General features: G+C 30.0%; 3 protein-coding genes and 1 long non-coding RNA gene across 4 annotated transcripts; 2 read left to right on the plus strand and 2 right to left on the minus strand.

The window, feature by feature from the left end:
* The first annotated feature begins 936 nt into the window (after positions 1-936).
* LOC103494215 (uncharacterized) lies at positions 937-1624 on the plus strand. Its single transcript, XR_538603.3, has 2 exons — positions 937-1249; positions 1354-1624. It is a non-coding gene; the product is annotated as an uncharacterized LOC103494215 (long non-coding RNA).
* A 3915-nt stretch (positions 1625-5539) lies between these two features.
* LOC103494344 (probable cation transporter HKT1;4) lies at positions 5540-9399 on the minus strand. Its single transcript, XM_051080978.1, has 3 exons — positions 8554-9399; positions 7427-7669; positions 5540-6546 (listed from the first exon to the last, which is right to left on the minus strand). The coding sequence occupies exons 1-3, from the start codon at positions 9123-9125 to the stop codon at positions 6348-6350; spliced, it is 1014 nt and encodes a 337-aa protein (XP_050936935.1). The 5' UTR covers positions 9126-9399; the 3' UTR covers positions 5540-6347.
* Positions 9400-10543: 1144 nt separating this feature from the next.
* On the minus strand, positions 10544-13797 carry LOC103494343 (cation transporter HKT1;5-like). The gene is made up of 3 exons (XM_008455473.3): positions 12710-13797; positions 10919-11179; positions 10544-10825 (listed from the first exon to the last, which is right to left on the minus strand). The coding sequence occupies exons 1-3, from the start codon at positions 13753-13755 to the stop codon at positions 10627-10629; spliced, it is 1506 nt and encodes a 501-aa protein (XP_008453695.1). The 5' UTR covers positions 13756-13797; the 3' UTR covers positions 10544-10626.
* Positions 13798-22241: 8444 nt separating this feature from the next.
* Positions 22242-22903, plus strand: LOC127148308 (uncharacterized). Its single transcript, XM_051081791.1, has 2 exons — positions 22242-22649; positions 22772-22903. The coding sequence occupies exons 1-2, from the start codon at positions 22242-22244 to the stop codon at positions 22901-22903; spliced, it is 540 nt and encodes a 179-aa protein (XP_050937748.1).
* The last annotated feature ends 4869 nt before the right edge of the window (positions 22904-27772 follow it).

Consider the following 27772-nt stretch of genomic DNA (forward strand, 5'->3'; position numbering starts at 1 on the left):
CTTCACGGGTTGAAAAAAAAAGATTGACAAAAACGTAAATAAAAATAATAAATCTAAAGAAAAAGTAGATAAAGCATGGGTAAAGTAATATCAATAAAAAGGAAATTAAATGTCCAAATAATAGCATTTAGTATAGAAAGAAATATTCATTTCAAAAATTGGTATATTCCCCCTAACACAGACGCGGTTTTACTTTTGCTCAAAATGGTAGACTTGTACACTTTGAATACTTGACAGCATGTGATTATTTTATCATAATAAGGCAAAAGCTAGAGGAAGAATTTAATAAGAAATTTGTTGATAAAGAAAACATATTAAAATGAAAGGAAATGAGGTAGTGGATCACAATATATAAGCAGGGCATGCATTGGATTAAAGCATAGATTTCATCATAGAGGATGATACTCAATCTCTTAATCGTTTTACTATAACTTGATTCATGTACATACAGTAACAACACGTTTTTTTATCATCGCTAACCAAAATACTCAAATATAAACTAAAATGGCCAAGTGAACACTTACTCTACTTCAATAGTCATCCCCTTTTTAAGATATTAAGAAGGAAGATGGAAATGTTGTTTCAAAGAATAAAATATTTATCTTCATGATTTAATAAAAACTGCAATGGAATACATAGATTTCAACCTTTCCTTAAAAAAGATAAACAACACATTCAAAAAATTATTCGAAAGAAAGCGAATACACAATAGTTAAAAGCTAAATAGTCAATAAATGAGTCGACATAGATAATTTAATCACATGTGATCAATCCCATGACCCAACTTCACGGGTTGAAAAAAAAAAGATTGACAAAAACGTAAATAAAAATAATAAATCTAAAGGAAAAGTAGATAAAGGCATGGGTAAAGTAATATCAATAAAAAGGAAATTGAATGTCCAAATAATAGCATTTAGTATAGAAAGAAATATTCATTTCAAAAATTGGTATATTCCCCCTAACACAGAACTTTTGCCCAAAATGGTAGACTTCTACACTTTGAATGCTTGACAGCATGTGATTATTTTATCATAATAAGGCAAAAGCTAGAGGAATAATTTAATAGTAAATTTGTTGATAAAGAAAACATATTAAAATGAAAGGAAATGAGGTAGTGGATCACAATATATAAGCAGGGCATGCATTGGATTAAAGCACAAGAAACTGAAAGATTAAGAAGAGAAAGACATGGCAGGAGAATGGAGAAAACTCATATTAGTGGCATTTATCTTTCTAGCCATTGCTTCTGGTACGTACTCAATCTGATGCCATTTTTTCATGTGATCATTTCCAAAATAAAAATAGAGATTATTAACAGAATCATCAATATGTTGCGTTGGTTGTTACTTACAGGATGGATGATGGTGGAGACGGAAGGAAAGCTTTGCTTCAAGCGGATCCCGAAGTTCAAGGGAAGGTGTAATTCAAATGCTGTATGTACCAAAGCTTGCAATACCGGAATGAAAGGAATTTGCTCGAATGTTTTTTATTGCATTTGTACCATCATTTGTTGACTTTGTCATTGTAATCATGTTTTACAGTTTTAATCTGCATGGTTTAAAATTGACAGAAGTTGTTATCTTTGAAATGATCAATAAATAAGTTGTTGATCGCCGCTGTTCAACTATGGTAGCATGCACATATGTTTACACATTCGTAGCCTTCCTCTTCCCATCTCCCATTTCATCATTTTCTCTCGAACTTAAAAAAGAAATCAAGTTTCCTGTCAATATTTTCTATCAATCGGTGTGTACCGCCAACTAGAAATAAATAAAATAGTATAGCAAAATTTTATCTTAAATCAAGAATGACCAACACGGATTTGAATGCTACTTCTCCCATAACAAAAGTACACTTTGTCATCTTGAAAAGGATGTATAATGGAGAATCAACTATAGAGGACAATGTCAAACTAATGATAAAATTATGTTATCACCACCAACATACTTTGTACATTACTTTCATTTCTTCGGTATCTATACATCTTCAAAACTATCAATATGGGACAAGGAAACTCAATTTTGCTTATGGGCCAAGACCCACATGCCATTTCCAACAATCCCCACATATTACCGTAACAACACAAAAAGTTATCGAGTAAATTAAATGAAGGTGAATGAGATTTTGACAACTCTATTTTCAGCTAAGATAGAATATTAAGCTAAAACATAATATCCAAATATTTGAATTGATTCGTAGTAAAGTAAGTCAACAACCTTGTTAAAGAGAGTGAATTATAACTCCTTCTAGTCATATGCTCATGGTGATAGGCCTACCAAATTCAACACTAATTAAGTCTCCACCACCATCAAAAAATTTAGCTAAAGGTCGAATTGAGCCAAAAGTTATAAATTGATTTAGGGTCAAGTGATTAGAGTTCTTAGATTTCAAAGTCCAACCTAGTTCAAGTCCAAAAGAAAATATTGAACTTGCCAACATGAGCTTAACTCAACTAACATCTATTTGTTTCCATGAACAAAAGATCTCAAATTCAAATCTTTTCACCTACGTTGTATTTAAAAAAACCTCTTATTAAAAAATATATATACATTGAAATCCATCTCAAAATGATGTAGATTAAAGGAGAAATATACATATAGTTTTTGTTCAAATATTGAGTGATTGATTGATATACTTTGGCCAAATTTGTCAAAGAATGGAAAGTTAAGAGCCCAATAAATACATAGAAGTCAAATCCCCCTTGAACATGGTTTTACATTGGGTTTGAGTTTTTGATTCATTCTTATCCTTACTTTAATTATTATAATATGAATTTATTATAATCCATACTTTCACATTTTCACATTTTAAATTTATCCATCATATATTTCATCTTTTTAAGAGAAAAAAATAGCTAGAATTAGAATTACCATTTAAAGTAATTAAAAAAACTACTACAATAGAATCAAGTCATATGGTGACGAACAATAACCTATTAATAGATGTCTCGTGGTAATTATAAATGTTATTCTTGAATAAGAAATTTTGGAACCAATCACAAATTGTCATGTTATTTACTAAAATAGTTGCATTCGGGATTAAACTAAAAATCGACATGTATCTCAAATTAAATTTAAAAACAAATTGACCAATTATGATGCTGCCACATGTTTTTATTATGACAATTGGATCAAATTGATTATTTTGATTCAATTAAATATTATTTACTTAGGATAAAATTCAATTGAGCCAAAAAGTAAGTTTAATTTAGCCCAAATGTTAAATATGAACTCAAATCCATGTAATTGAATCCATGGGTCTGGTCCATCGACCAACTAGGACCAAGACTATAAAATTCCACTAGAGAACTCTATAAATAGAGGAGTTCTCTTTATTTGAGGGGTGGGAAATTTTTTTGACTCTAGAAGGTCTATAGAGAATTCTCTCAAGTAACCCCTAAGGTCAACCACCATCGAAAATTGAAGCTCTTTTGAAGATACAAGCTTTTTTTCTAAGACTAAAGAATATCACGTGCTCCACTTCCTTAAATCAAGCGTAAGCATCCAATTGAGAGAGAATCAGAGGATCATATTTTAGAGATCGAACCACATCATATCAAATCAACACAAACACAACATCAACACAAGTTCAACTTCACGAATTAAATTTCTCTGAAAATCTCGTGTGAACAAATTAACATGTCCAGTGGGACATTTCTACCTCTCATCTCTCTCGTCATCCAAATCTACAAATAAGCTAATGGCACTAAGAAAAGTTGCATCCAAAGCTACTGTCGCAAACGACTCTTACACTGGACTTATCACCCATAGTCACTCGAAGAGAAGCAGGCAAGAACAAGAACAAAGTTCTGTACTTCTCAAGAAGAAAAGTTGGGAACAACTGATAAAATCTCCTAAAGGGGGGAGCATAATCAGAGAGACTCCTTTGTTCAACAACTCTATGCCTACTTCGAATCTATCAGACAAAGAATCACACGTTGAAGTAATGTCTGTCATGATGACAGATGTGATAGCTGAGGCAACCGTGGTAGAGATGGAGAGGAAAATAAATTTCCTAACGAAAGTTGTCGAGGAGCGAGATCATGAAATCGTCGCCTTGAAAGATCAAATGAGGCTTGTGAAATTGCTGAGTCGAGCAAAACTCCTGTTGTCAAAGCTAACGAAAAAGGAAAAGTTGTGTTGCAGGAAAACTAGACGCAACAATCCATCTCTGTCGCCTTTCTGTCAGTTCAATAGTTGCAAGATATGATAACAAGCTCCATAAGAGCTCAGTATGGAGGACCACCACAAACTTCTTTCATGTACTCCAAGCCATACACCAAGAGAATCAATGACCTGCGAATGCCTGTTGGGTACCAGCCTTGAAAGTTCCAACAAATCGATGGAAAGGGCAATCCAAAGCAACATATTGCTCACTTTGTTGAAACATGCGAGAATGCAGAATTAAGAGGAGACCAACTAGTCAGATAGTTCGTTCGAAGTGTAAAAGGAATGCTTTCGAGTGGTATACTGATCTAGAGCCAAAAGTAATTGACAGCTGGGAACAGTTGAAAATAGAGTTTCTCATCAGCTTCTATACCACTAGGCATGTCGTCAGTATGATGGAGTTGACAAACACCAAACAGCAGAAGGAAGAGCCAGTCATTAACTACATAAACCGATGGAGAGCTATCAGCCTGGATTGCAAAGACAAGTTCACAAAACTGTCTGCAGTTGAGATTTGCACACAAGGTATGCACTGAGAACTTCTCTATATTTTATAAGAAATAAAACCTCACAAGTTTGAAAAATTGGCAACTCATGCCCATGATATGAAACAGAATATTGCCTACAGGGGAGCAAAGCATTTCTTGGTTCCAAAAATGAGAAGTGACAAGAATGAATTCAATGACATTAAAAAAATCGCAAATAGTGTCATAAATGAGTATATGGTTGTTCAAGAGACTCCATTAAAATCTTTCTCTAAAAGAAAAGAAAAAAAGATTCAAAGAAAGCATGATGGCGATGAAACGCGACGCCCAACTCTTAGAGAGAGACAGGAAAAAGTTTATCTATTTCCTGACTCTGATGTTGGGGACATGCTGGTGCAATTGATAGAAAACAACTTATTCAGTTGCCAGAATGAAAACGACCAAAGCAAGCAGGAAAAGTAGATGATTCCAACTACTGTAGGTATCATCGAGTCTTTAGTCACCTTATTGAAAAGTGTTTCGTGTTGAAGGAGTTGATTCTAAAGTTAGCTCGTGAAAAGAAAATTGAGCTGGATACTAATGAAGTGGCTCAAATGAATCATGTTGCATTCAAGATGACTTCAAGTGTTTCGCCATCAACAGGACTTTATGATCAAAGAAAAAGCTTGATTTAGTTTGGGACTTTCAAACATATACTTGTTCGATTCCAACAAAAGATCATGAAGATGGACTCTCAAAACAAAGAAGAGCCTGTTGAGGATGATAATGAATAATGGATAGGCATGGCTTGTCGAAAAGGGAGACGAATAAAATTCATTCAAATAAAGTCACACTTCCATAAAAAACATAGAAAAGGAAGCAACCCTTATAAAAAGAAGGGGAAAATAAACAAGAAGTGGAAACCTAAGCCTATGCAAGAAGAGGACGTTGATCTTTTCCAATCTCAACAATCGATAACTTTGATAGAATTCCTCCCAAGAAACTTCCTTGATGATCATCCAAAGGAAGTATTAGAAGAATTAGAAGTCACTACATGTCATGCCGTCAACATAATGAAAGTCGACAACAATTATGCATCTTTTGAGGAAGTCGACAATTCAAATGAAATTAAGCAAAGGACTTCTGTCTTTGATCGTATCTTCCAAGTAACTCTTGAAGTCGACCACCCTCGAACATTGAAGTTCTTTTGAAAATACAAGTTTTTTTTCCAAAACTCTAACTTCAAGAAGATCATATGCTCCGCTTTCTTAAATTAAGCGTAAACATCCAGCGAAGAAAAAATCAAAGGATCATATTCTAGAGATCGAATCACATCACATCAAATCAACATAAGCACAACATCAACTCAAGTTCAACTTCACGAATCAAATTTCCTCGAAAATCTCGTGTGAACAATTATATTTTCAATCTTTTATATAAATATAGTTCACTATTATTACACTACAAGAAAAAGAATTTCATCTTCTCTTATTCTTTTTAATTCAAATCTAATTCTCAATCTAGAGGCAATAAAAAGTAAATTGATGAAATAGTACAACAAATTTTAAAAATTTCTAAAATAATTTTTAATTGAGAAGTTAGATAAGTCTATGCCACCTACACAAGTAGATTTAATATAAATCATATACATTTGATCTAAGAGGTTAGAAGTTCCTTGTGTGTATTGTTGAACTCGAGAGAGATTAGAAAAAAAGTTTTAACTAAGTTTCCAAGCTTTTCCACCATCCATGTTAAATTTTTTGAGTCTTCCAAAGATCATGACCAAAATGAGTACTATTTTGGCTTTGTTACTCCATTTTGCTGAAAATCCGTACCATTTATCAACACAATCGCGTTGTGGATGGACTTGCCGTTTGCAACTATACCCCATTGAGAATCCCACGTTTCCATAAGCACTACCAAAATATTACAAAAACAAACTTAACTCAACTAACATATAGTACATATAGTATTAACAAATAATGAGTCTTATAATTTGAAAGTTTATTCTTGTATAATTTCGTAAGTGATTTTAGTATCTTTAATTAACACTACAGTTCAGCGTTCAACTCTAATTTAATTCCTATAATTAGGTAAAACTTTTTTCCAACCACGTATGTATCTCATTACTATATCAATAATGTTGTGTTGAATGTTAAAGTTAGGTAAAAAAACGTATAATTTTTTGAGTGGGTAAACACAATTTAAGAATGATTTATGAATTTCCCAAAACAAATAAACATTTTCAATTATAGTAAAATAAACAAAAATATTTATACAATATAACAAAATATCAATTTCTATTCATATTAGGCAATGATAGATATTGATCATAGAATGTCTATCAATGCATTAATCCAAAACTATACCAATCAAACTAAAATTCCATCCAATACACATAGTCTTAAGGTCCAATAATTTCAAAACTATAGTGATAAAATGAAATTTTTTTCCCTATACTAATTAGTAAATCCCCATTTAGTTTTTAAAAGATTTACACATTTTATGTGTTGCCTTTATGCGTAATGCAACATTTTTGGTTTCAAAAAGGAGAATATAAGTGTAAAATTGACTTAATTTACAAGCTACCATTCAATTTCAACTCAAATTTGACACCTCAACCAAGAAGAAGAAGAAGAAGAAGAAGAAGAAGAAGAAGAAGAAGAAGAAGAAGAAACTCAAATTCAAATTTAATTTCTAATTAGTCCCTGAATTCATTTTAGTCTTTTAAGTTTTCAGTTGAACTAACCAAAAAAAAAAAAAAGAAAAAGTGAAAATAAAAGGTATAAGGGTTACCTGATAACTTCGAGCACAATATTCAAAACACTAAAGTTGATCGGATCTTCAACCATTTTTTTTCCCTCAATTATGCAAATAATAATGATGAATATGACGAGATAAGAGAGTTGTGAGAACAACAAATTTTGCAGAGTTTTTGTCTTTCTTGATTTCATTTTTCTTCTTTGAAGAGGTTGAAGATGATCTTCTAGTTCTTCCTTCTCGTTTAATGGAAGAAAAGATGTATATGGAGGAAGATACCTATAATTTAATTTAAAGTTCCTATAATTTAATTTAAAGTTTAAATATCCAAAACTATTATTTAAAAATAAATAAATAAATATAAAAAAAAATACATGTGTAATTGTGGAGAAATTCCAAAAATATAGGATATATATATGAATAATTTAATTTTTTTTTTGGTTTAAATCTATAATATATAGATATATTAATTACACCTACTAGTTCTATTTTGTTTCTATATTTTTTTGTGGTTACAATTAGGAATATTGACTATTTAAAATAATGAAGATAGGTTTAGGTTTATTTATAATATTGTTTACTATTTTATGTTTTGACATTATAATTACTTTTTTAGGTAATTGATTTGTTTTATGAAAATGTTGATTAGGTATAGTAATTAATTAAAACCCTTTTTCTTTTCATTAAGAACTTTAAATTAACAACCCATTCATAAACAACAATTTCTATAGAACTTAATTTTTTAAAAATTCAAGATCTAATCTTTCCATTGAGAGTAATATAGTTCTAACTACTTTAGAGATTAAATTTTGAGGAGAAAAATATATATATAATAAGTATTATATTGAATGCCTAATTCTAATCCTACACCTCTCCTCTTAAATGTTGGAAATTACTTGTTTATTGATTTGTTGAATTAAAATACTATCATTTTTTTTTAATTATATTTGATTATTAAAAATAATTATTCAACGAAGCTGCTACAATATAAGTTATTTTCTTACATTGGATATGAATTCAAAAATTCAGAATACTTTTACAAATCTTCACCACACATATCCAACAAAAGTAAGAAATAAATCAGGTGCATTAGGACGATCTCATCGAATAATTTTGCTGAGTGTAAAAGAGATTGATAAGAAGGAAGAAAGAGAGATACTAACATCATAACAACGAACAGGATCAAGATGGCAGAAGAGAGCAATGAAATATCAACGATGGTTTCTCCGGTATGTCGAGAATTGGTGCTCAAAAATAGAATAGCAACAACTTTTTGATAAAAATTCAAGTCACTAAACCCATTGGAATCCCATTCCATTGAACAAATCAGTACAAATTGAATCAAAATGAAGCCAAAAACTGTCGCAACCAGAAGACAAGAATGAAGACTGGGAAGCAAATGAATATACCCAATCTCTTCACTATTCGTCAACAAATAATCAACTTTCAAACGATGTTCATCATTATGATCTTTACTAAACTTCCCAATAACCCAAATGCAAAACCTTAAACAAGATGAATACAAAGTGTTACCAACCAAAACTTGAGGGATTAAGATTAAAAGAAGACCTGAATTTTTATGAAACACAATCATATTTTCATTTGTTGGGACAAAACCACAACTAGCTAAAGTAGAAACACAAGTAAAGAATGAAAAAGTGACCAAATTTATACCTTTTTCATTGAGAATCTCTTTGGCAAAACTTGAAATAAAAAGAAAGTAAATAAGAATCATTCCAATTCCAACAATATGAGTTATCAAAAGATAACCCAACACAACAAAACCTAAAAACTTGATTAAACTCAGACTCAAAACCCTCAAGAGTACTACTAGTTCTAATTTGGTAATTGGTTGGATGATTTTGGAGGTCTCTTTTAAATAATTTTCTCAAATGAAGTCCAACCATTGAAGTGAAAATCTCACCTCCTATGAACATGAGGACTGTCAAAACAATGAGTTGGGAATTTGAAAAAACTTCCATTTCAATGGATGACATGCTTGAAACAGTTGAAGCTGAGACTGAAGTGTAGAACAAATCAAGTTTTGTGGGTTGAAAAAAAGGGTATGTTTTAGGTTTTAAAATCATTAAACTTAGAAATCAAAAAGAAGAGATGAAGATGAAGTAGAAGAGTTGAATCCAAAATGGGTTAATAAAGATTTTTAGAAGGAAGAAAATTGATTTTCTTGCGTTTAATAAAAATACAGTCTTCATATTTTTGGTAATTTTGAAGGCTACACCTTTGAGAAGATGAGTTTTAGGGTTATGTATAAATAGTGGACTTTTGGTAAAATGAAGTCTTTGCAAAATTATAGCTTGTGAAAGGCATTGCTTTTGATTTTTCTTGGCAATATAAGAGAGAAATCTCACATTGTTAAAGAATAGGAAAAGTCAGTGAATTCCTATTTCGATGTGGAATAGAATAATGAATTGAGTTCTTATTTCTAGAAAAAATAGGAAAGCGATGGATTTTAAATAATATATAAATTAAATTTCTCGAAGTTTCGATTTATAGTCTAATTAATATTATGGACATTTTTAAACATAATAAAATAAACTAAAATATTTACAACATATAACAAAAATTTTTTATTTTATCACTCATAGAAGTATATCAGTGTTTATAGAATCTAAAATTTTTCTATATTTTATAAACATTTTGTTAAATTTATCATTTCCTTATATCTTGAAAATCAATTTACCTTCAAACAAAACATTAGGGGTTTTGGAGTTTACCAAATCAATGAGTCCTATATGATAAATTTTTAATGGAGTAATATTAAGTTGTATCATCGGCAAATATTCTAAAAAATAAATAATAAAACAATTATTATATACTAATTTGTTTTTAGAAGGAAAAAAAGAAAAAAAAACAATTGAATCTTATGAAGTTCAAATTTCCTTTACTTTGAATATATAGATTTGAACCAAGAAGGAACATCAAATTTGAATTTCTAGTATTCTATTCAAATGCACATATTTTAATCAATTAAATCATTTCTTTGATTTTATTTTACATAAAAAAATATTTATAGACGAAGAGATATAAGTTTTTAACCGCATCATAAATCACAAGTACCAAATAGTGAATTGTCTTAAATTCTCGTCACCCAATGTCTAATAGATTAGGCAAAAAAAAAAAAAAAATGAAAGAAAAAAGTTGTATTGATGATTATCATAAATAGAGGTGTGTTTTAATTTCATTTTTACACATGTGGGTCAAATATAGTATTACAATTAGAGAAGCTTCCAAGCTCTTTGTCTATTCATATTAAACTTCTTTAATCGTCCAAAGATCATGACGACAATAAGAACCAGCTTTCCATTGTCGCTCCATTTTCCAGAAAACCCAAACGACATGTCGACACAATTGCTTTGAGGATGAACTTGTCTTCCACAGCTATATCCCATCGAAAACCCCACATTTCCATATGCACTGTCCAAATTTAATCAATAATCAATTAATTAGTAAGATATGATATGAAACAAAATAATATGAAAAGGGTTGATGAAAATAAAAATCCATTACCTGATAACTTCAAAAACAATGTTGAAAATATTGAAATTGAGAGGATCTTGTTTGATATTATGTCTCTCAGTAATGCATATGATGAAGATGAAGATGATGAGATAAGAGAGTTGTGAAAACACAAAATTATCCACAAATTTTGCCCTTTTTGTTTTTCTTCTTTTCTTGTTGCCTTCCATTATTTCATTTTCTTCTTCTCCTTCTCCTTCTTCTCCTTCTTCAATTTTTATTGGCATGAAAGAAGTATAAGGTGGAAGATACCTGAAAATTAAAATATAAATAAATAAATAATACAATAATAAAAAATTCCTACTTTTAATAATAGCAATAATAAATATGTATTGCATAATAGATAATAGAGATAAGTCAAACTTTTGCCAATAATTAAAATTAAATTAAGACTTTTTTTTCTACGAGGATTTGTAGGCATCAATCATAATTATTAAGGTCATTTTTTAATAAGTAAATAAATTAAAGAAGTCATCCTTAAAAGAAAAAAAGTTTCATAGCTCTTAATTATTTATTTATAGGTACATTAGGGTGTGATCAGTCCACCTTATTAATCATTTCATTATTATAAAACCTTAATAGTCAACCCAATTACTTTTTTTTCCTAACTAGCACATGAAATTGAGTGTATCATTGTTGATCGTTTTAATTGTATATTTATTCTAAATAATAGTTGAAATTAAATCATGGTAAGTTTGACGTCAAAGTTGTTTCATATCTTTTGCCTGTTTAAAATTAAGTTTCTAAAGTCTATTTTTATAGTCGATAACTTTTATTATTTACATTTTAGAAGTGTTTTTAATGTTAAAAGAAATTTTGAAAGTTAACATAATTAATATGTTTTGTTTTTAGAACTGGTTTAAAATTCATTCTTTTTTAATAATAATAATAATAATAATAATAATAATAATAATAATAATAATAAAAAAGATGAATGTCATTGTAAAGAAATAGGATAAGAACAATCTAAAATTTTCAAAAAGTAAAAAGTAAAAAGTCGAGATGAGATTTTAATTCTTTAGTTTTTTAAAATTAAACTTATAAATATTATTATAGTTTGTTTATGTTGATTTTTAGGAGTGTTTCAAAAATTCAAAACGAACCTTCTTTTAAAAAATATTATATGGAGAATATTTATGCTCAGCCATTGTTCCAAATTTCACGACTTTGTTATCTATTTTTTATACTAACATTAATTTTAAAATCCAAATTAACTTTTTAAAACTAAAAAAAGTTGTTCTTTTTATTAGAATTTGATTAGGAATTCAACTTTTTACTTAAAAATCAAATCATTGTGTGAAATTGAAAAATAAATCAACTTGAATTTCAGAGAGAAAAACCAATAGGTTAATTACTATCCGAAACCTTAATCTTTAGTTTTTGAAAATTGTGATTTTAGACTTTTCTTCTCACAATTCTTTGCTATTATTTTCATCTTTTCTTTCAAAGATCACTTAAAAGTTCATATAACAAAACTTAAAATACAAAATTAATATCTTAACTTCTTTTTTTTCCAACATGACTTCAAATTTTAAAAACAGTCCTAAAAAGAATGAATAAAAGTATTAATGCTATTTATAAAATTACTTTAAAGTTTAAATAAATAAATAAATAACAAAAAGCAAACTATTTATAAAAAAACCTATATACTAACTAAACCAAACCCAAAGAAAAAAGTATATATTAATTAATCAAGTTCAACAAGTTGTATACTAAATTGAATATATAATGTATAACAAAATACAAAAATTTATCAAAAGAGAGAGAGAAGAAATTACTAACATCATAGCAACAAAGAGAACCAATATGGCAGAAGAGAGTGTCGATAGATCAACAATTGATTCACCACTATGTCTTGAATTTACACTTAAAAACAAAATACCAATCAATTTCTCAACCCAATTTAATCCACTAAATCCATTATTTGATGATGATCTCCACTCCATTGCTCCAATTGCTACAGATTGTATTAAAACAAACCCAAAAACACTTGCAACCAAAACCAATGAATATAGCTTTGGAAGCAAATGCAAATATCCAATTTCTTCACTATTTTCCAACAAAAACCCAACAACTTCTTTCTTCTTCTTCATAATTTTCCCTAAACTCCAAATACAAAACCTCAAACAAGAAGGAAATAATGTATTTCCTATAAGTGCTTGTGGAATAAGTATTATAAGCAACCCTAAATTCTTCCTAAATACTATCATGTTCTCATTTGTTGGTACAAACCCACAACTTGCAAATGTTGACACTATGACAAAAACTGAAAAAGTTGATGTTTTTAAACCTTTTGATTTCAATACTTCTGTTGCAGTACTTGAAACACATTTTAAATAAACTAAAACCATTACTATGCCTAAGAAATTGAAAATTAAGAGATAACCAAGGACTACATATCCCAAAAACTTTATGGAATTATATTTTAGAATATCAAAATTATTATGATCATCAATATCTCCCAACTCGAGACTGCTATTTAAATCATTTTCAACACAAGCAATTTTTTTTTCAGAAAATTTGAGCTTCAACTTCCTTAACTGAAGTTCAACCATGGAAGTGAAAACTTCACCACCTATAAACATTAAAATAGTCAAAACAATGAGTTGGGAATTTGAAAAAACCTCCATTTCCATGGTTGACATGCTTGAAACTGTGGAAGCTGAGACAGAAGTGAAGAAAAGATCTAACTTTTTTGGAGTTAATTTTGGATTTAAAATAAGCAAAACCCAAAACCCAAAAGATGAAATGAAAAGAAAATACAAAACATGAATCCAAAAGGGATTCAACAAAATAAGAAAACAAGACAACCTTTGAATTCTTGACATAATAATAACAATTATTAATATTATTATTTTTTTAGAAAGCTAAGAGACATGGAAACTAATGAAGACTTTGGATTGAATGTTATGAGACATTTATAGTACAAATAAATTTGCGTCCGTAGTACCTTAATTAATTAAGATTATTATTCTTCTCCTTGTGATTTGATTCCTTTAATTTAGATGAGCATCTTTAATTAATTTGACGCCTCCCACTATCCAATCATTAATTAATTTTTTTAATTAATTATGAACCATATAGTTTTTATTTTTTATTTTTTAAAACTAACAATACCTGGATGTATCCTAATTAATGCACTTATTGCTCTGCATCTTACTATATATCAATAACGAACATGTTGAAAAATAATTAAAATGTTTTGAAAAGAAAAAGGCAACGTTTAATTTAGGATTGAACAATTAGGTAAGATGCACCTAAATATCTTTATTTTAGTTAACAAGAGGTTAAGCATCTATATGAATCGAGACCCAAAAGGTCTCAAGTTCAAATCTCACACCTACGAGAAGTATTAAAAAAGGTAATTTTCTTTTAAAATTGTGCCTATAAACACTCTAAATTAACTACCTCTAAAAATTCCATTATTTGTTATTCACTTTCTACCAACGTTTTACATAATCAAGTCAAGTTTGCAAAACTTTTTAAAAAGATTTTTAGTTTTGTTTTAAAAATATTCTCTTAGTTATGTATTTTGGAATTGACTGAACATTTTCTAGCTCTTTTACTGATCATCGTAATAAGCTTAGTTTTAAAAAAATCAAATAATGATTACCAAATCGGCTTTATTTCTTGATTTTTCAAGTTTCATGTTTTAATTTTAATATGTTAATAGTCTAATAAATTTTGAATTTCGTTATTTTTGCATCCTATTTAAGTTTCTATATGCTTTTAGGTTTGAAAAAATATTTAAATTATTTATACACACGAAAAGGAAACAAAATTAAAAGTTAAAAATTATATAAATTAAACAAAATGAAAGGATTAAAATGGTATAAACTATGTTTTCAAAAAGCTCGTCACTAAAATTGTAATAAATTTATAAAATCAATGGATGTATTGATGTGGAGAATTATTCTTCGTTCGGCCCTTAAAATAATTTTAAAACGTCGGGAAGTAACTTAAGAAAACCAATTAGAGAAAGACACGTGGGAGATTTCACATGGGCTATGATGGGGTGATGTGGGGCCGTTAGATGCACACCATACAGCTAACCCTAATCGTCCCATAATCAACGTTTTAACTGATTCTTTTGTGATTTTTTTAAGTGCATTATTGTGAGCAAAAAATTGACTTATTCCAAACCAATAATGCTATTTATATATCTATATATATAATTTTTTTTATTAATTTCTTGAATTTAGATCCAATCATACATATTTTTTTTTCCTTAGAAAGAATACGGATCAATCATAATTTTCTAAGGGTCGTTTGGAGAAAGGGCTGGGTTTTAGAGGAGTAGTGTTATGATAAAACTAGTGTTAAACTTAGTTTTATCATAATGTGTTTGGGAGGAGTGTTTAAAAATGTAGTTTTATGATAAAATGTGTTTGGGGAAAGGGATTAAAAAAGTAGTTTTATGGAAGCGTCGAAGAGAGAGGGTCATAGGGAGTTGAAAAAGTTTAAGAATGAGAGAGAAGGAAGAACTGTTATAATAACCCTAAAACAAGGGTTATGATAACTCTTCCCTCAAACAAGGGTTGGGTTACCATAACTTAACCTAATAGTGATAACCCTTGAGTCAAGCGGCCTCTTAAAGTTTCATCGTTATCATAGTAAATAAAATGATAGCTAGTGGTTACATGTTTATTTAGTTCAATATGGAGGGTATCTTTGTTAATTTTTAGCGTCAGTGAATCAATTTAATAGTTGTATGGTATCAATAGAATAAATTTAGTTTACTGATAATTGATATATTAGAATTGAATATAATAGGGAATCAAAGGTAGTCGATTGGTTCAATCGGTGTTGATTTGGAAAATTTTTAAATCAACAAAAAGTTTTAAAAGTTTAAACCGATCCGAATAGACCAATCGATATTGGCTGATTTGTACTCCTTTATGGTCGAAGTCAGTCTTTAACATTTACTAAATCGATCATAGTCAATTTAGTGGCGATTTGGTCAAAAAATTGTCAACTAAATGCACACCCTTAATTGATATGTTCTCCTTTTTTAAGATCTCATTAACCTCGCAACAAACTAAAAAAAGTCATGATTAAATACTTACCTATGAGTTTTTTAATTTGATTTGTTGTCTACTTTTTACGAGTTTAATCAAAATTCAATTTATCTAAAAATTAAAAATTTTAGACCCTCTTTATATATAATATGTTTGGCAATCATTTAGTTTTTTGTTTTTTGGTTTTTAAAAGATGAATTCTATAAATACTCATTTGATTTTTTTTCTTATACTACATTTTACCAATGTTTTAAAAATCAAGCTATTTTTTTGCAATTTTTTTTTTAATTTGAAATTTTGCGAAGAATTATTCTCTTTTGCTTTAGAAAGATGAAGATTTTGGTAGAAAAGTAACTTAATTTTTAAAAATCAAATAGTTACCAAACATTTTATTAATATATAATTTATATAAATACTAGTGTTCTACAAGATGTGCGTAAACTAACCCAGACACTCTCAAACACAAAATAATAATAATAAAAAATAAATAAATGAATATAGTTCTATCCATCATGTGTCTTTTTTTCTTATGATAATAAACATCTAGGACGGAGTTAATAATTTATATATGGAACTAAAATCAAATAATTACAAATAAAATATTAGAACAATATCAAACTATTTCTCCTATACCTTTAAAGAAATTAATAATTTACACCTATATTTTAAAATTAAATTTAGTATTATTAAATACATGGTTAGATTAATTAATTACTTCATAATTTATAATAAAATATAAAAGAAATTGCAGTGAATATCAATTTAAGAATATATGATATATTTAAAGTATGTGTCTAGTTTTTTTCATTTGCAAATACATGATACTTTTTAGTGTATGAAGCTTGTCGAGCATATCAAGTATATCGTGCATCTCAACTATCAAATGTGTATATATCATATGTATCTATACTTTAAATTCTTTAAATTTTAAGGGCCAGATTTGTTTTTTCTTTTTTTTTATTATTGTAAAATTAATAAATTTGGACCGGTTGATGTTTAAACTTATTTTGCCAAATCTACGATAATATAATCCCAAAATATAATATCTTTACATATATCAATCTAATTACTTAATTATTTCTCGAATGTAAATTAAGTAAATATAACAAACTACTAAAATATTTACCGTGTAACAAACACATAAAGTTAGTCATTTTTTAAATATTCCAGTTTGTCCTTACGTCTTTATTCCTTCTCTTTCCTGTGATTTTTTCTAATAGTCTTTCTTCTTTTCCTTTACTTTTTTCCTATGTGATTTCTTTTTATCGTTTTTTTCTTTTACTCTTTTTTTATGTTGTTTAGATTTCTTTTTATTGTCTTTTTTTTCTTTTTCCGCTGCGATATCTTTCTCTCGTCTTTATTCTTTTCCTCCTATTTTTTTAGCTCGTTTAGATTAGGGTAACCAAATTTAAAAGATCGTATATAGAAAATTTTGAAAAAAATCGTTTAGATTGAAGTAGTCAAATTTAAACGATCGTGTAAAAAATATAAACAATCGTGTACGAAAAGAATTTTAAAAAAAAATCATTTAGTCAAATCTAAACGATTGTGTAGCAAAGAATCTTGAAAAAATAAACGATCGTGTAAACAAATATAAACGATCGTGTATCAAAAAAATTTAAAAAAAAAACATTTAGTCAAATCTAAACGATTGTGTAGCAAAGAATCTTAAAAAAATAAACGATCGTATAAACAAATCTAAACGATCATGTACCAAATTTTGAAAAAAAATAGTTATTTGGGTACCCAAATTTAAACGATTGTATAGCCAAATTAAACGATCGTGTAACCAAATTAAATGATAGAATTGAAAAAATAGATTGTTTAGATTTTACTATCCAAATTTAAACAACCAAATCTACGATAACCAAATCTAAACGATCGTATACCAAATATATTACGCGCGTTGTTAACGATGTGGTTGACGGGGCATTTTTGGTATTTTTCATCGTGGGTCTGTGGGACGCTTTTTCTATTTTCGAAATTGTTCGTTATAAATATTTTGCCGCTTTGTTATATTTTTGGAAAGATCCCATATCTTTACATATATCAAGCTAATTACTTAATTCTATCCCAAGCTGATTACTTAATTCTATCCCGAATATAAATTATATGCATGGTAGACATATAGTTTATTTTTCTAATTTGAAAATATGCGCAACTCAATGGTGCAAAATGCTTAAATGTATTATGGATATTGAAGTTACAAGTTCAATACTCCCGACCACACGTTAATAAATATAATACCTTTTAAAAAAAACTAATCAAATGATTAATCCATTGACATAATATCGTCATTACATATCTATTAATATTTTATCTACTTGTTTGAACTCAAAATAAAGAAAAAAAAAGGGGAAGTTTTTATCTATGGTTGACTAGCTTTTATGCCGGCCATGTTAATTCAACCAAAATTAATTGGATGGTATTTGTCACATTCCCATTCTATTAATAGCATAACACAATTTAAAATTTGGATTTAGGGTTTGGCTTAAGATGAAGTTTATGGCATTCTAAGCCTAACTAGCATATTTTCTAAAGTGAGCTACAACTCATTTCAAATCACTATGAATTGTCGAAGTTAGAAATTGTGTTGACAAGACTTTATATCATAACTTGAATAATAAAACCAAGTTATTTACAATTTATGACGAAGCGAAGCGATTAAAAAACAAAAACTTATTACACATCTTATTTTGTGAGGTACGGGAAGTATTTTGCTTGATTTCCTTTTAAGATATTTACTTTGAAGTCGGTAAAGTATTTTAAAAATTAATAAAATAAATATAAAACTACAATAAAACTAAAAGAATAAGAATTATTTAAGGATATTTTTAAATATAGTAAAATAAATTAAAATATTTACGAAATTCAATTTTGAATTCTATCAATAGACATCTATTACTATCTATCAATATGATTGATAGAAGTATACACCACAAGAAATCTGGTTTTTTCCGACGTCGAAAAAGACGTCGGCATAAAAGACGTCGGAAATAAGAGGTTCTTCAGTTATAGTAGGACTAGAATTATTGTTCATTAGAGGAATCAGTGATACTTAAGGAGTTAAATGTAATTACAGGGGCAAAACGGTAATTTTTGGCCTAGCTGTACTTACGAGCAATTTGTGAAGGGTCATTGCACTATTGATTGGTTATATCTAATGGATACAAAAATATATCTACAGTAAGAAGAGTACAACTATTAGTCTTTAGTGGAATGACTAATAGTTAATGAATATCGATTAATTTAATTAAAGAGTTTAATTAATTAATCTCATTTTTTGGAGCTTCAATCTGTAGGTCCATAAGGTCCCCTTGTTAGCTCAATAAGGATAAATGAGAATCAAATTTATTTTGGTTTAATTTGAATTGTTCAAATTGATTAAAGAGAATAAATTGTATATGATACAATTAATATAATATATTTGATGCATTATAATGTAAAGTTTTTATGAGAGAAGTTAATATTTGAATATGATTCAAATAATAATAATAATATGAATAAGATTCATAAATAAACTATAGGTTAAAATTAATATGGATTCGATTCATATTAGAACTATAGATTATATGAGGGATCTAAACCATTGGTTATATTATATATAATATAATATAAAGTTCATATTATATGTGATATAATATATATTAATTAAATTTATATTGATTTTATTTAATTTAATTAATATATATTTTTAATAAATAGAATGAATAACTCTTTGGGAGTTATTCTACGTGGGAAAGAGGGAGGAAGTTATTTTGATAACTTCCCCCTCCATATCATTATTAAGATTTGTTTTAAAAGAAAAAAGAGAATTTTTTTTTCCAGCACTATTACGATCTCTCTGTATTCCAAAGGAAACAAAATTCTCTAAAAAATTTCTTCCCTCACCAAAATTACAGAAGCCCACAACTCTCTGTGATTCTTTACTTGGAGAGTAACAAGATTTTGTGGTGTATTGAAAGCTTGGAAGAAGAATTGGTTCTACAAAGGTTAGTTTATTTTCACATTTTCCTCCATGAGAAGCATGCTTATTTTGTTTATTGTTTTTCTTTGAATTTGTTGGTTTTATAAATTGAATTTCACTTGCACCGCGTTCATACGCTTCTGCTTTGGGAATTTCATTCATTCAATTGGTATCAGAGCCAAATCGTGCAATTGTTTTTTCAATTTTTGAAACAAAATTCAAAGACAAGGTGAGTATTTTTTTTTTTCTCTGCATTATTGAATGTGGGTTTGCAAAATAGATGTTTTCGATTTTGGCACCTTAGATTACAGTTTTTTTTTCATTAATTTGATTGATGTAAGGGGCTGTTGTTTTGGCCATTTTAATTCTGTAATCGAGTCTGTAAGTCCGTGTCGTTTGAGGCAAGTGTTGCTCGGAAGATGGATGATTTTCGGAGGCATTACGGAGGATTTTTTCCGGTTCGTACAAATTCAAATCTGTAAAGAGTTGCAGCAGAGTTTGTTATAAAAAAAAGAAACAAATATATATTTTCTGCGCGTCTCTAAAGTGTCGTGTATTGCTTTCTGGTACAGTGGTTGGTCATCGCAACTAGTCTACAGGGTTGTGGCTTCGAGTTCTACATTGTGTAGTTTTTCGTTTTTTTCTTTTTTCTTTTAATTAATTAATATAATTTGATTATATTAATTTGATTATCTTTTTTAGGGGTCCCAAATTCGGTCTATTTTGCTATTTAATCTTTTATTGCATGTGATGTTTGATTAAACTAATTATATGCATAATGTATGTCATATAGTTTAAAATCCCACCTTAGGATTATAATTATCATGCATCATTCTTAAATATAAGTGTTATATTTTAGTTGCATGATTTTCTAAAAATGCTCATGCATCATATTTAATATAATTGTTATATTATATGATAGCATGTATAACTAATATATCCATGCATCATCCTATGTTTTAAAATGTTGTATTATATAGTTTGATTGATGAATGTTTTTATTTTCATTGCATTAATATAATTGTTGTATTGTGTGATGAAAATGAAAATGCATTGAGCATGTCATTACTTAGTGAATATAATTATCAAATGACATTAGAATTGCATGTTTATAGGTTTTAATTATTTTCTTTTCTTATAAGTGTTATAAGTTTATGAATTTAGAATTAAAATCTATAATAAAGAGTTGCATGCTAACATAAGGTCACAATTAGTTTTAAATAGTTTAAAATTAATTCACCTAAACCTTAATGAATAATATTTCTAATGAGATTAGAAATAGGATTAATTTTTTCTCGTTTTAATAGCATTAAAATGATATCAATAAAAGATTAAATTTATAAAATATTTGTCTATAAGGGACCTTTGTCTAAGGAAGGTTCTGTCTAGGTTGGGGTACTTAAGTTGACGGTAACGAAACACCCCTACCTGGGAAACTGACCTGGAAGGTGAATTAGTCAAACATTTTATAAGCATGCAATACATGATTATTGATTATATTTATCAAAGTGTTTGATGAACAATAATCATATATTGTTAAACTATCCAATATAAGAGTTATATTGGGCCAATTTAACAATGGGCTTAGATAAATAATTAGCCGTATTTTCTAAGTTAATTAATTTTTAAGTAAAACACTAAGTGGGAGGAAATGAGGTATATGATACTTCATTTTTCTTTTCATGTTTCTCCTTAAACATTCACACCGTGAGACTTATGCTCGACCTCGAGGCACCTTTGCTTGTGTCCCCCTACGGGTGGTGTTTGTGTAAGTCAATAACAAGGTGAATGGAGATAGTGTTTATAGTAAGTGGGAGAGGGATGTGTGTCAACACATCCCGCAGTCTCTTTCATTAGTTTCTAGTAAATTCTCATGCTTGGTCTTGAGGCACCTTTGCTTGTGTCCCCCTAGGAAGGTGTTTGCATTAGATTTTACTCAAACTCCAGAAATGGATAGGATTTCTTTAGTTTTTGCTCCAATCGATTTTTCCCTACGGATTACTTATTGGGGTGGAACTCTAGAATTTAAAATGAAGGGTTACACTTACAAGAAATTTTTAAGTAAGTTAATCATCTCTTGACTAAACAATGATGACTAACTATTATAGGAATAAGAGTTATTCTGGTGTAATATTTAGTTGAGATTGTCTCAATTAAGTGAAGGGATAATTAATCACCCTATGGAAGTTTTTATCCTACCTCACTGAAGCATCATTGCAAAATAGATATCACTTAGAATACATTAAAATTTTGGTAAATTGATTGGTTTTATATGGAAAATGCTAGTATAACTAATATAAATAAATTGTATGTTTTCAGTAATTTGATAATGACGAGTGCTACTTTGAATATACTGGCTGCTGATAAACTTAATGGCAATAATTATGCATCTTGGAAAAATACTATCAACACTGTGCTAATCATCGATGACCTTAGATTTGTCCTAGTTGAGGAGTGTCCTCAAGTCCCAGCTGCTAATGCAATTCGAACTGTTCGAGAAGCATATGAGCGCCGAGCCAAGGCAAATGAAAAAGCCCGAGCATACATCTTGGCAAGCTTATCTAAAGTATTGGCCAAGAAACATGAATCAATGCTCACTGCTCGTGAGATTATGGATTCCTTGCAGGAGATGTTTGGTCAGGCCTCTTATCAGATCAAGCATGATGCTCTGAAATACATTTATAATGCTCGTATGAATGAGGGAGCCTCAGTGCGAGAACATGTTCTCAATATGATGGTTCATTTCAACGTGGCAGAAATGAATGGGGCTGTCATCGATGAAGCCATCAGGTTAGCTTTATTTTGGAATCTCTGCCAGAGAGTTTCCTGCAATTTAGAAGCAATGTTGTTATGAATAAGATTGCTTATACCCCTACCACCCTTCTCAACAAGCTACAGACTTTCGAGTCTCTGATGAAAATCAAGGGACAAAAGGGAGAGGCAAATGTTGCTACTTCCACAAGAAAGTTCCATAGAGGTTTCGACCTCTGAAACTAAGTCTATGCCTTCTTCATCTGGCAATAAGAAGTGGAAGAAGAAGAAGGGTGGCTAAGGAAATAAAGCTAACCTCGTTGCTGCTAAAACGAGAAAGAAAGCCAAGGCTGCAAAGGGAATATGTTTCCATTGCAATCAAGAGGGACATTGGAAGAGAAACTGTCCCAAGTACTTGGCAGAAAAGAAGAAGGCCAAACAAGGTAAATATGATTTACTAGTGTTAGAGACTTGTTTAGTGAAAAATGATGATTCAGCCTGGATAATGGATTCAGGTGCCACTAATCATGTTTGTTCTTCATTTCTGGGAATTAGTTCTTGGCGGCAGTTGGAGGCTGGAGAGATGACGATGTGAGTTGGAACTGGGCATGTCGTCTCAGCGATTGCAATGGGAGGACTTTGACTTTGTTTACATAAATCTTTTCTTTTATTAGAAAATGTATATGTTGTTCCTGATTTAAAAAGGAACTTGATTTCTGTAAAGTGCTTACTAGAACAATCTTACTCGTTAACTTTTAATGTAAATAAAGTGTTTATTTGCAAAAATGGTGTTGAGATTTGTTCTGCAAAGTTAGAAAATAATCTTTATGTGTTAAGATCATTAACATCTAAAGCCCTTCTTAATACTGAAATGTTCAAAACTGCAGTGACTCAAAATAAAAGACTTAAAATTTCTCCAAAAGAAAATGCTCATCTTTGGCACCTAAGATTAGGGCACATAAATCTCAATAGGATTGAGAGATTAGTAAAGAATGGACTTTTAAGTGGGTTAGAAGAAAATTCTTTACCTATATGTGAGTCATGCCTTGAAGGTAAGATGACCAAAAGACCTTTTACTGGAAAAGGTCATAGGGCCAAAGAACCCCTAGAACTTGTACATTCAGATCTATGTGATCCTATGAATGTTAAAGCAAGAGGAGGATTTGAATATTTCATCACTTTTACTGATGATTATTCAAGATATGTGTATGTTTATTTAATGCAACATAAGTCTGAAGCCCTTGAAAAGTTCAAGGAATACAAGGCTGAAGTTGAAAACGCATTAAGTAAAACTATTAAAACATTTCGATTGAATCGGGGTGAAGAGTATATGGATTTGAAATTCCAAAACTATTTGATGGAATGTGGAATTGTATCTCAACTCTTAGCACCTGGTACACCTCAACAGAATGGTGTATCAGAAAGGAGAAATCGAACCTTGTGGACATGGTTCGGTCTATGATGAGTTACACTCACTTACCTAATTCATTTTGGGGTTATACAGTGCAAACTGCAGTCTATATTTTGAATTGTGTTCCATCTAAAAGTATTTATGAAACACCTTTAAAATTATGGAATGGTCGTAAAGGTAGTTTACGTCATTTCAGAATTTGAGGTTGTCCAGCACACGTGCTTGAGAATAACCCTAAGAAATTGGAACCTCGTTCAAAATTATGTTTATTTATAGGCTACCCCAAAGGAACTACAGGTGGTTACTTCTATGATCCTAAAGATAATAAAGTATTTGTATCAACAAATGCTACATTTTTAGAAGAGGACCACATAAGGGAGCACAAACCGCGTAGTAAGATAGTATTAAATGAACTTTCCAATGAAACTACTGAACCTTCAACAAGAGTTGTTGAAGAGCCTAGTGCATTAACAAGAGTTTTTCATGTCGGTTCATCTACTAGGACACATCAACCTCAATCGTTGAGGGAACCTCAACGAAGTGGGACGGTTACAAACTTACCTATTCGTTATATGAGTTTAACTAAAACCTTAACTATCATATCTGATGGCGACATTTAGAATCCATTGACTTTTAAGAAGGCAATGGAGGATGTGGATAAAGATGAATGGATCAAAGCTATGAATCTTGAATTGGAATCTATGTACTTCAATTCAGTCTGGGATCTTGTAGATCAACCTGATGGGGTAAAACCTATAGGTTGTAAATGGATCTACAAGAGAAAAAGAGGTGCAGATGGTAAGGTACAAACTTTTAAAGCTAGACTAGCGGCATAGGGTTATACCCAAGTTGAGGGAGTTGACTATGAGGAGACTTTCTCACCTGTTGTCATGTTAAAGTCTATTCGAATACTTTTGTCCATTGCTGCATATTTTGACTATGAGATTTGGCAAATGGATGTGAAGACTGCCTTTTTGAATGACAATCTTGAGGAGACCATCTATATGCAACAACAAGAAGGATTCATAATCCAGGTCAAGAGCAAAAGATTTGCAAGCTTAATCTTTCTATTTATGGATTGAAACAAGCTTCTCGATCTTGGAACATAAGATTTGATACCGCGATAAAATCTTATGGATTTGATCAAAGCGTTGATGAACCTTGTGTCTACAAAAGAATCATCAACAATTTAATAGCTTTCTTAGTTCTGTACGTAGATTATATCCTACTCACTGGGAATGATATAGGTTTACTAACTGACATCAAACAATGGCTAGCAGCCCAATTTCAAATGAAAGATTTGGGAGAGGCACAGTTTGTTCTGGGTATTCAGATCTTTAAAGATCGTAAGAACAAAACGCTAGCTTTGTCTCAAGCATCGTATATTGACAAGATAGTTGTTAAATATTCAATGCAAAACTCCAAGAGAGGCTTACTACCTTTCAGGCATGGAGTTACTTTGTCTAAGGAACAGTGCCTTAAGACACCTCAAGAGGTTGAGAAAATGAGACATATCCCCTATGCATCAGCTGTTGGCAGCTTGATGTATGCGATGTTATGTACTAGACCTGACATCTGTTATGCGGTGGGGATAGTCAGTAGATATCAATCTAATCCAGGATTAGCTCATTGGACTGTCGTTAAAACTATTCTCAAGTATCTTAGGAGAACGAGGGACTACATGCTTGTGTATGGTTATAAGGATTTGATTCTTACAAGATACACAGACTCTGATTTTCAGACTGATAGAGATTCTAGGAAATCTACTTCAGGTTCAGTTTTCACTCTTAACGGAGGAGCTGTAGTTTGGAGAAGTATCAAGCAAGGATGTATTGCTGACTCCACCATGGAGGCAGAGTATGTCGCAGCTTGTGAAGCTGCCAAAGAGGCTGTTTAGCTTAGAAACTTCTTGACTGATTTGGAAGTAGTTCCAAACATGTCAAAACCAATTATTCTTTACTGTGATAACAGTGGAGCTGTGGCTAATTCTAGGGAGCCCAGAAGCCACAAGCGTGGAAAGCATATTGAACGCAAGTATCACTTGATTCGAGAGATAGTGCATCGAGGGGACGTGATCGTTACACAGATAGCTTTGACACACAATGTTGTTGATCCATTTACAAAGCCCCTCACGGCTAAGGTGTTTGAGGGTCACCTAGAGAGTCTAGGTCTACGTGACATGCCACATTTAATCTAGGGCAAGTGGGAGATTTACTGGGTGTGTATTGTATGCCCTAGCTAGTTTCTTGTTTTGTGTACTATTATAGTTTTTTTTACCCCACTAGTTTTAGAACAAGTGGGAGATTGTTGGGGTTGATGCCCTAAATCTCGTGGTCTTGTAGTTTGTAATTGTATATATTATACAAACTTTTTATTTATCTAATAAAATAAAGTGTTTTATTTTATTTGATATTTAGTTGCATTAACCCACAAAACCAATAAACTAATATCCAAGGTTATCTTCTGTAACCTAAACATGTATATGAAGACATACAAGTGGATCATGTTTAAGTGATAACCTAAATGGTCTATAGTAAATGGATAAGGCTGGATACCTTATCCTAGTGACACTACGAATACGACCTGCTTTATAGTTGTTACAATTGTTCTATAGTGCTACAAATGATTTGATCCTAATCATTCATGTCGAGACATTAGAGTGGGGGTATTCTATATAAAGAGTTTGTATAAGACCGGACCATGAAATGAATAGTCTCTCTTATTAACACCGTTACTAGTTGAGACTACATTTCATCAGGATAACTATAGGTGACTTGACCTGAATTCTGAGTGAGTTGTGAACGAGCCTATGAAGGCGATCCTTTGATTTGTATGGGTGAGAGTGGCTATGTAGCCGACTCAATATGCCTACCATTTTGGGGATTCGTCTGATTGGGGAGCTGGGAACACAACTACACAAGAAGGAATTCACTTATTCTCTATAGATAGAGTAAGTAGAGAAATTGCTTTCTTAAGGGCTGATTTCAGGGCTTGAACAATGTGGCGTCACACCCTTTCTTGGCCTCAGAGGAGTTCAGTTATAATAGGACTATAATTATTGTTCATTAGAGGAATAAGTGGTACTTAAGGAGTTAGATGTAATTACAGGGGCAAAACGGTAATTTTTGGCCTAGCTGTACTTACGAGCAATTTGTGAAGGGTCATTGCACTGTTGATTGGTTATATCTAATGGACACAAAAATATATCTACAGTAAGAAGAGTACAACTACTAGTCTTTAGTGGAATGACTAATAGTTAATGAATATAGATTAATTTAATTAAAGAGTTTAATTAATTAATCTCATTTCATTGGAGCTTCAATCTGTAGGTCCATAAGGTCCCCTTGTTAACTCAATAAGAATAAATGAGAATCAAATTTATTTTGGTTTAATTTGAATTCTTCAAATTGGTTAAAGGGAATAAATTGTATATGATACAATTAATATAATGTATTTGATGCATTATAATGTAAAGTTTTTATGAGAGAAGTTAATATTTGAATATGATTCAAATAATAATAATAATATGAATAAGATTCATAAATAAACTATAGGTTAAAATTAATATGGATCGATTCATATTAGAATTATAGATTATATGAGAGATCTAAAACATTGGTTAGATTATCTATGATATAATATAAAGTTTATATTATATGAGATATAATATATATTAATTAAATTTATATTGATTTTAT

Source organism: Cucumis melo, chromosome 2, assembly GCF_025177605.1.
Source record: "Cucumis melo cultivar AY chromosome 2, USDA_Cmelo_AY_1.0, whole genome shotgun sequence".
Classification (NCBI taxonomy): domain Eukaryota; kingdom Viridiplantae; phylum Streptophyta; class Magnoliopsida; order Cucurbitales; family Cucurbitaceae; genus Cucumis; species Cucumis melo.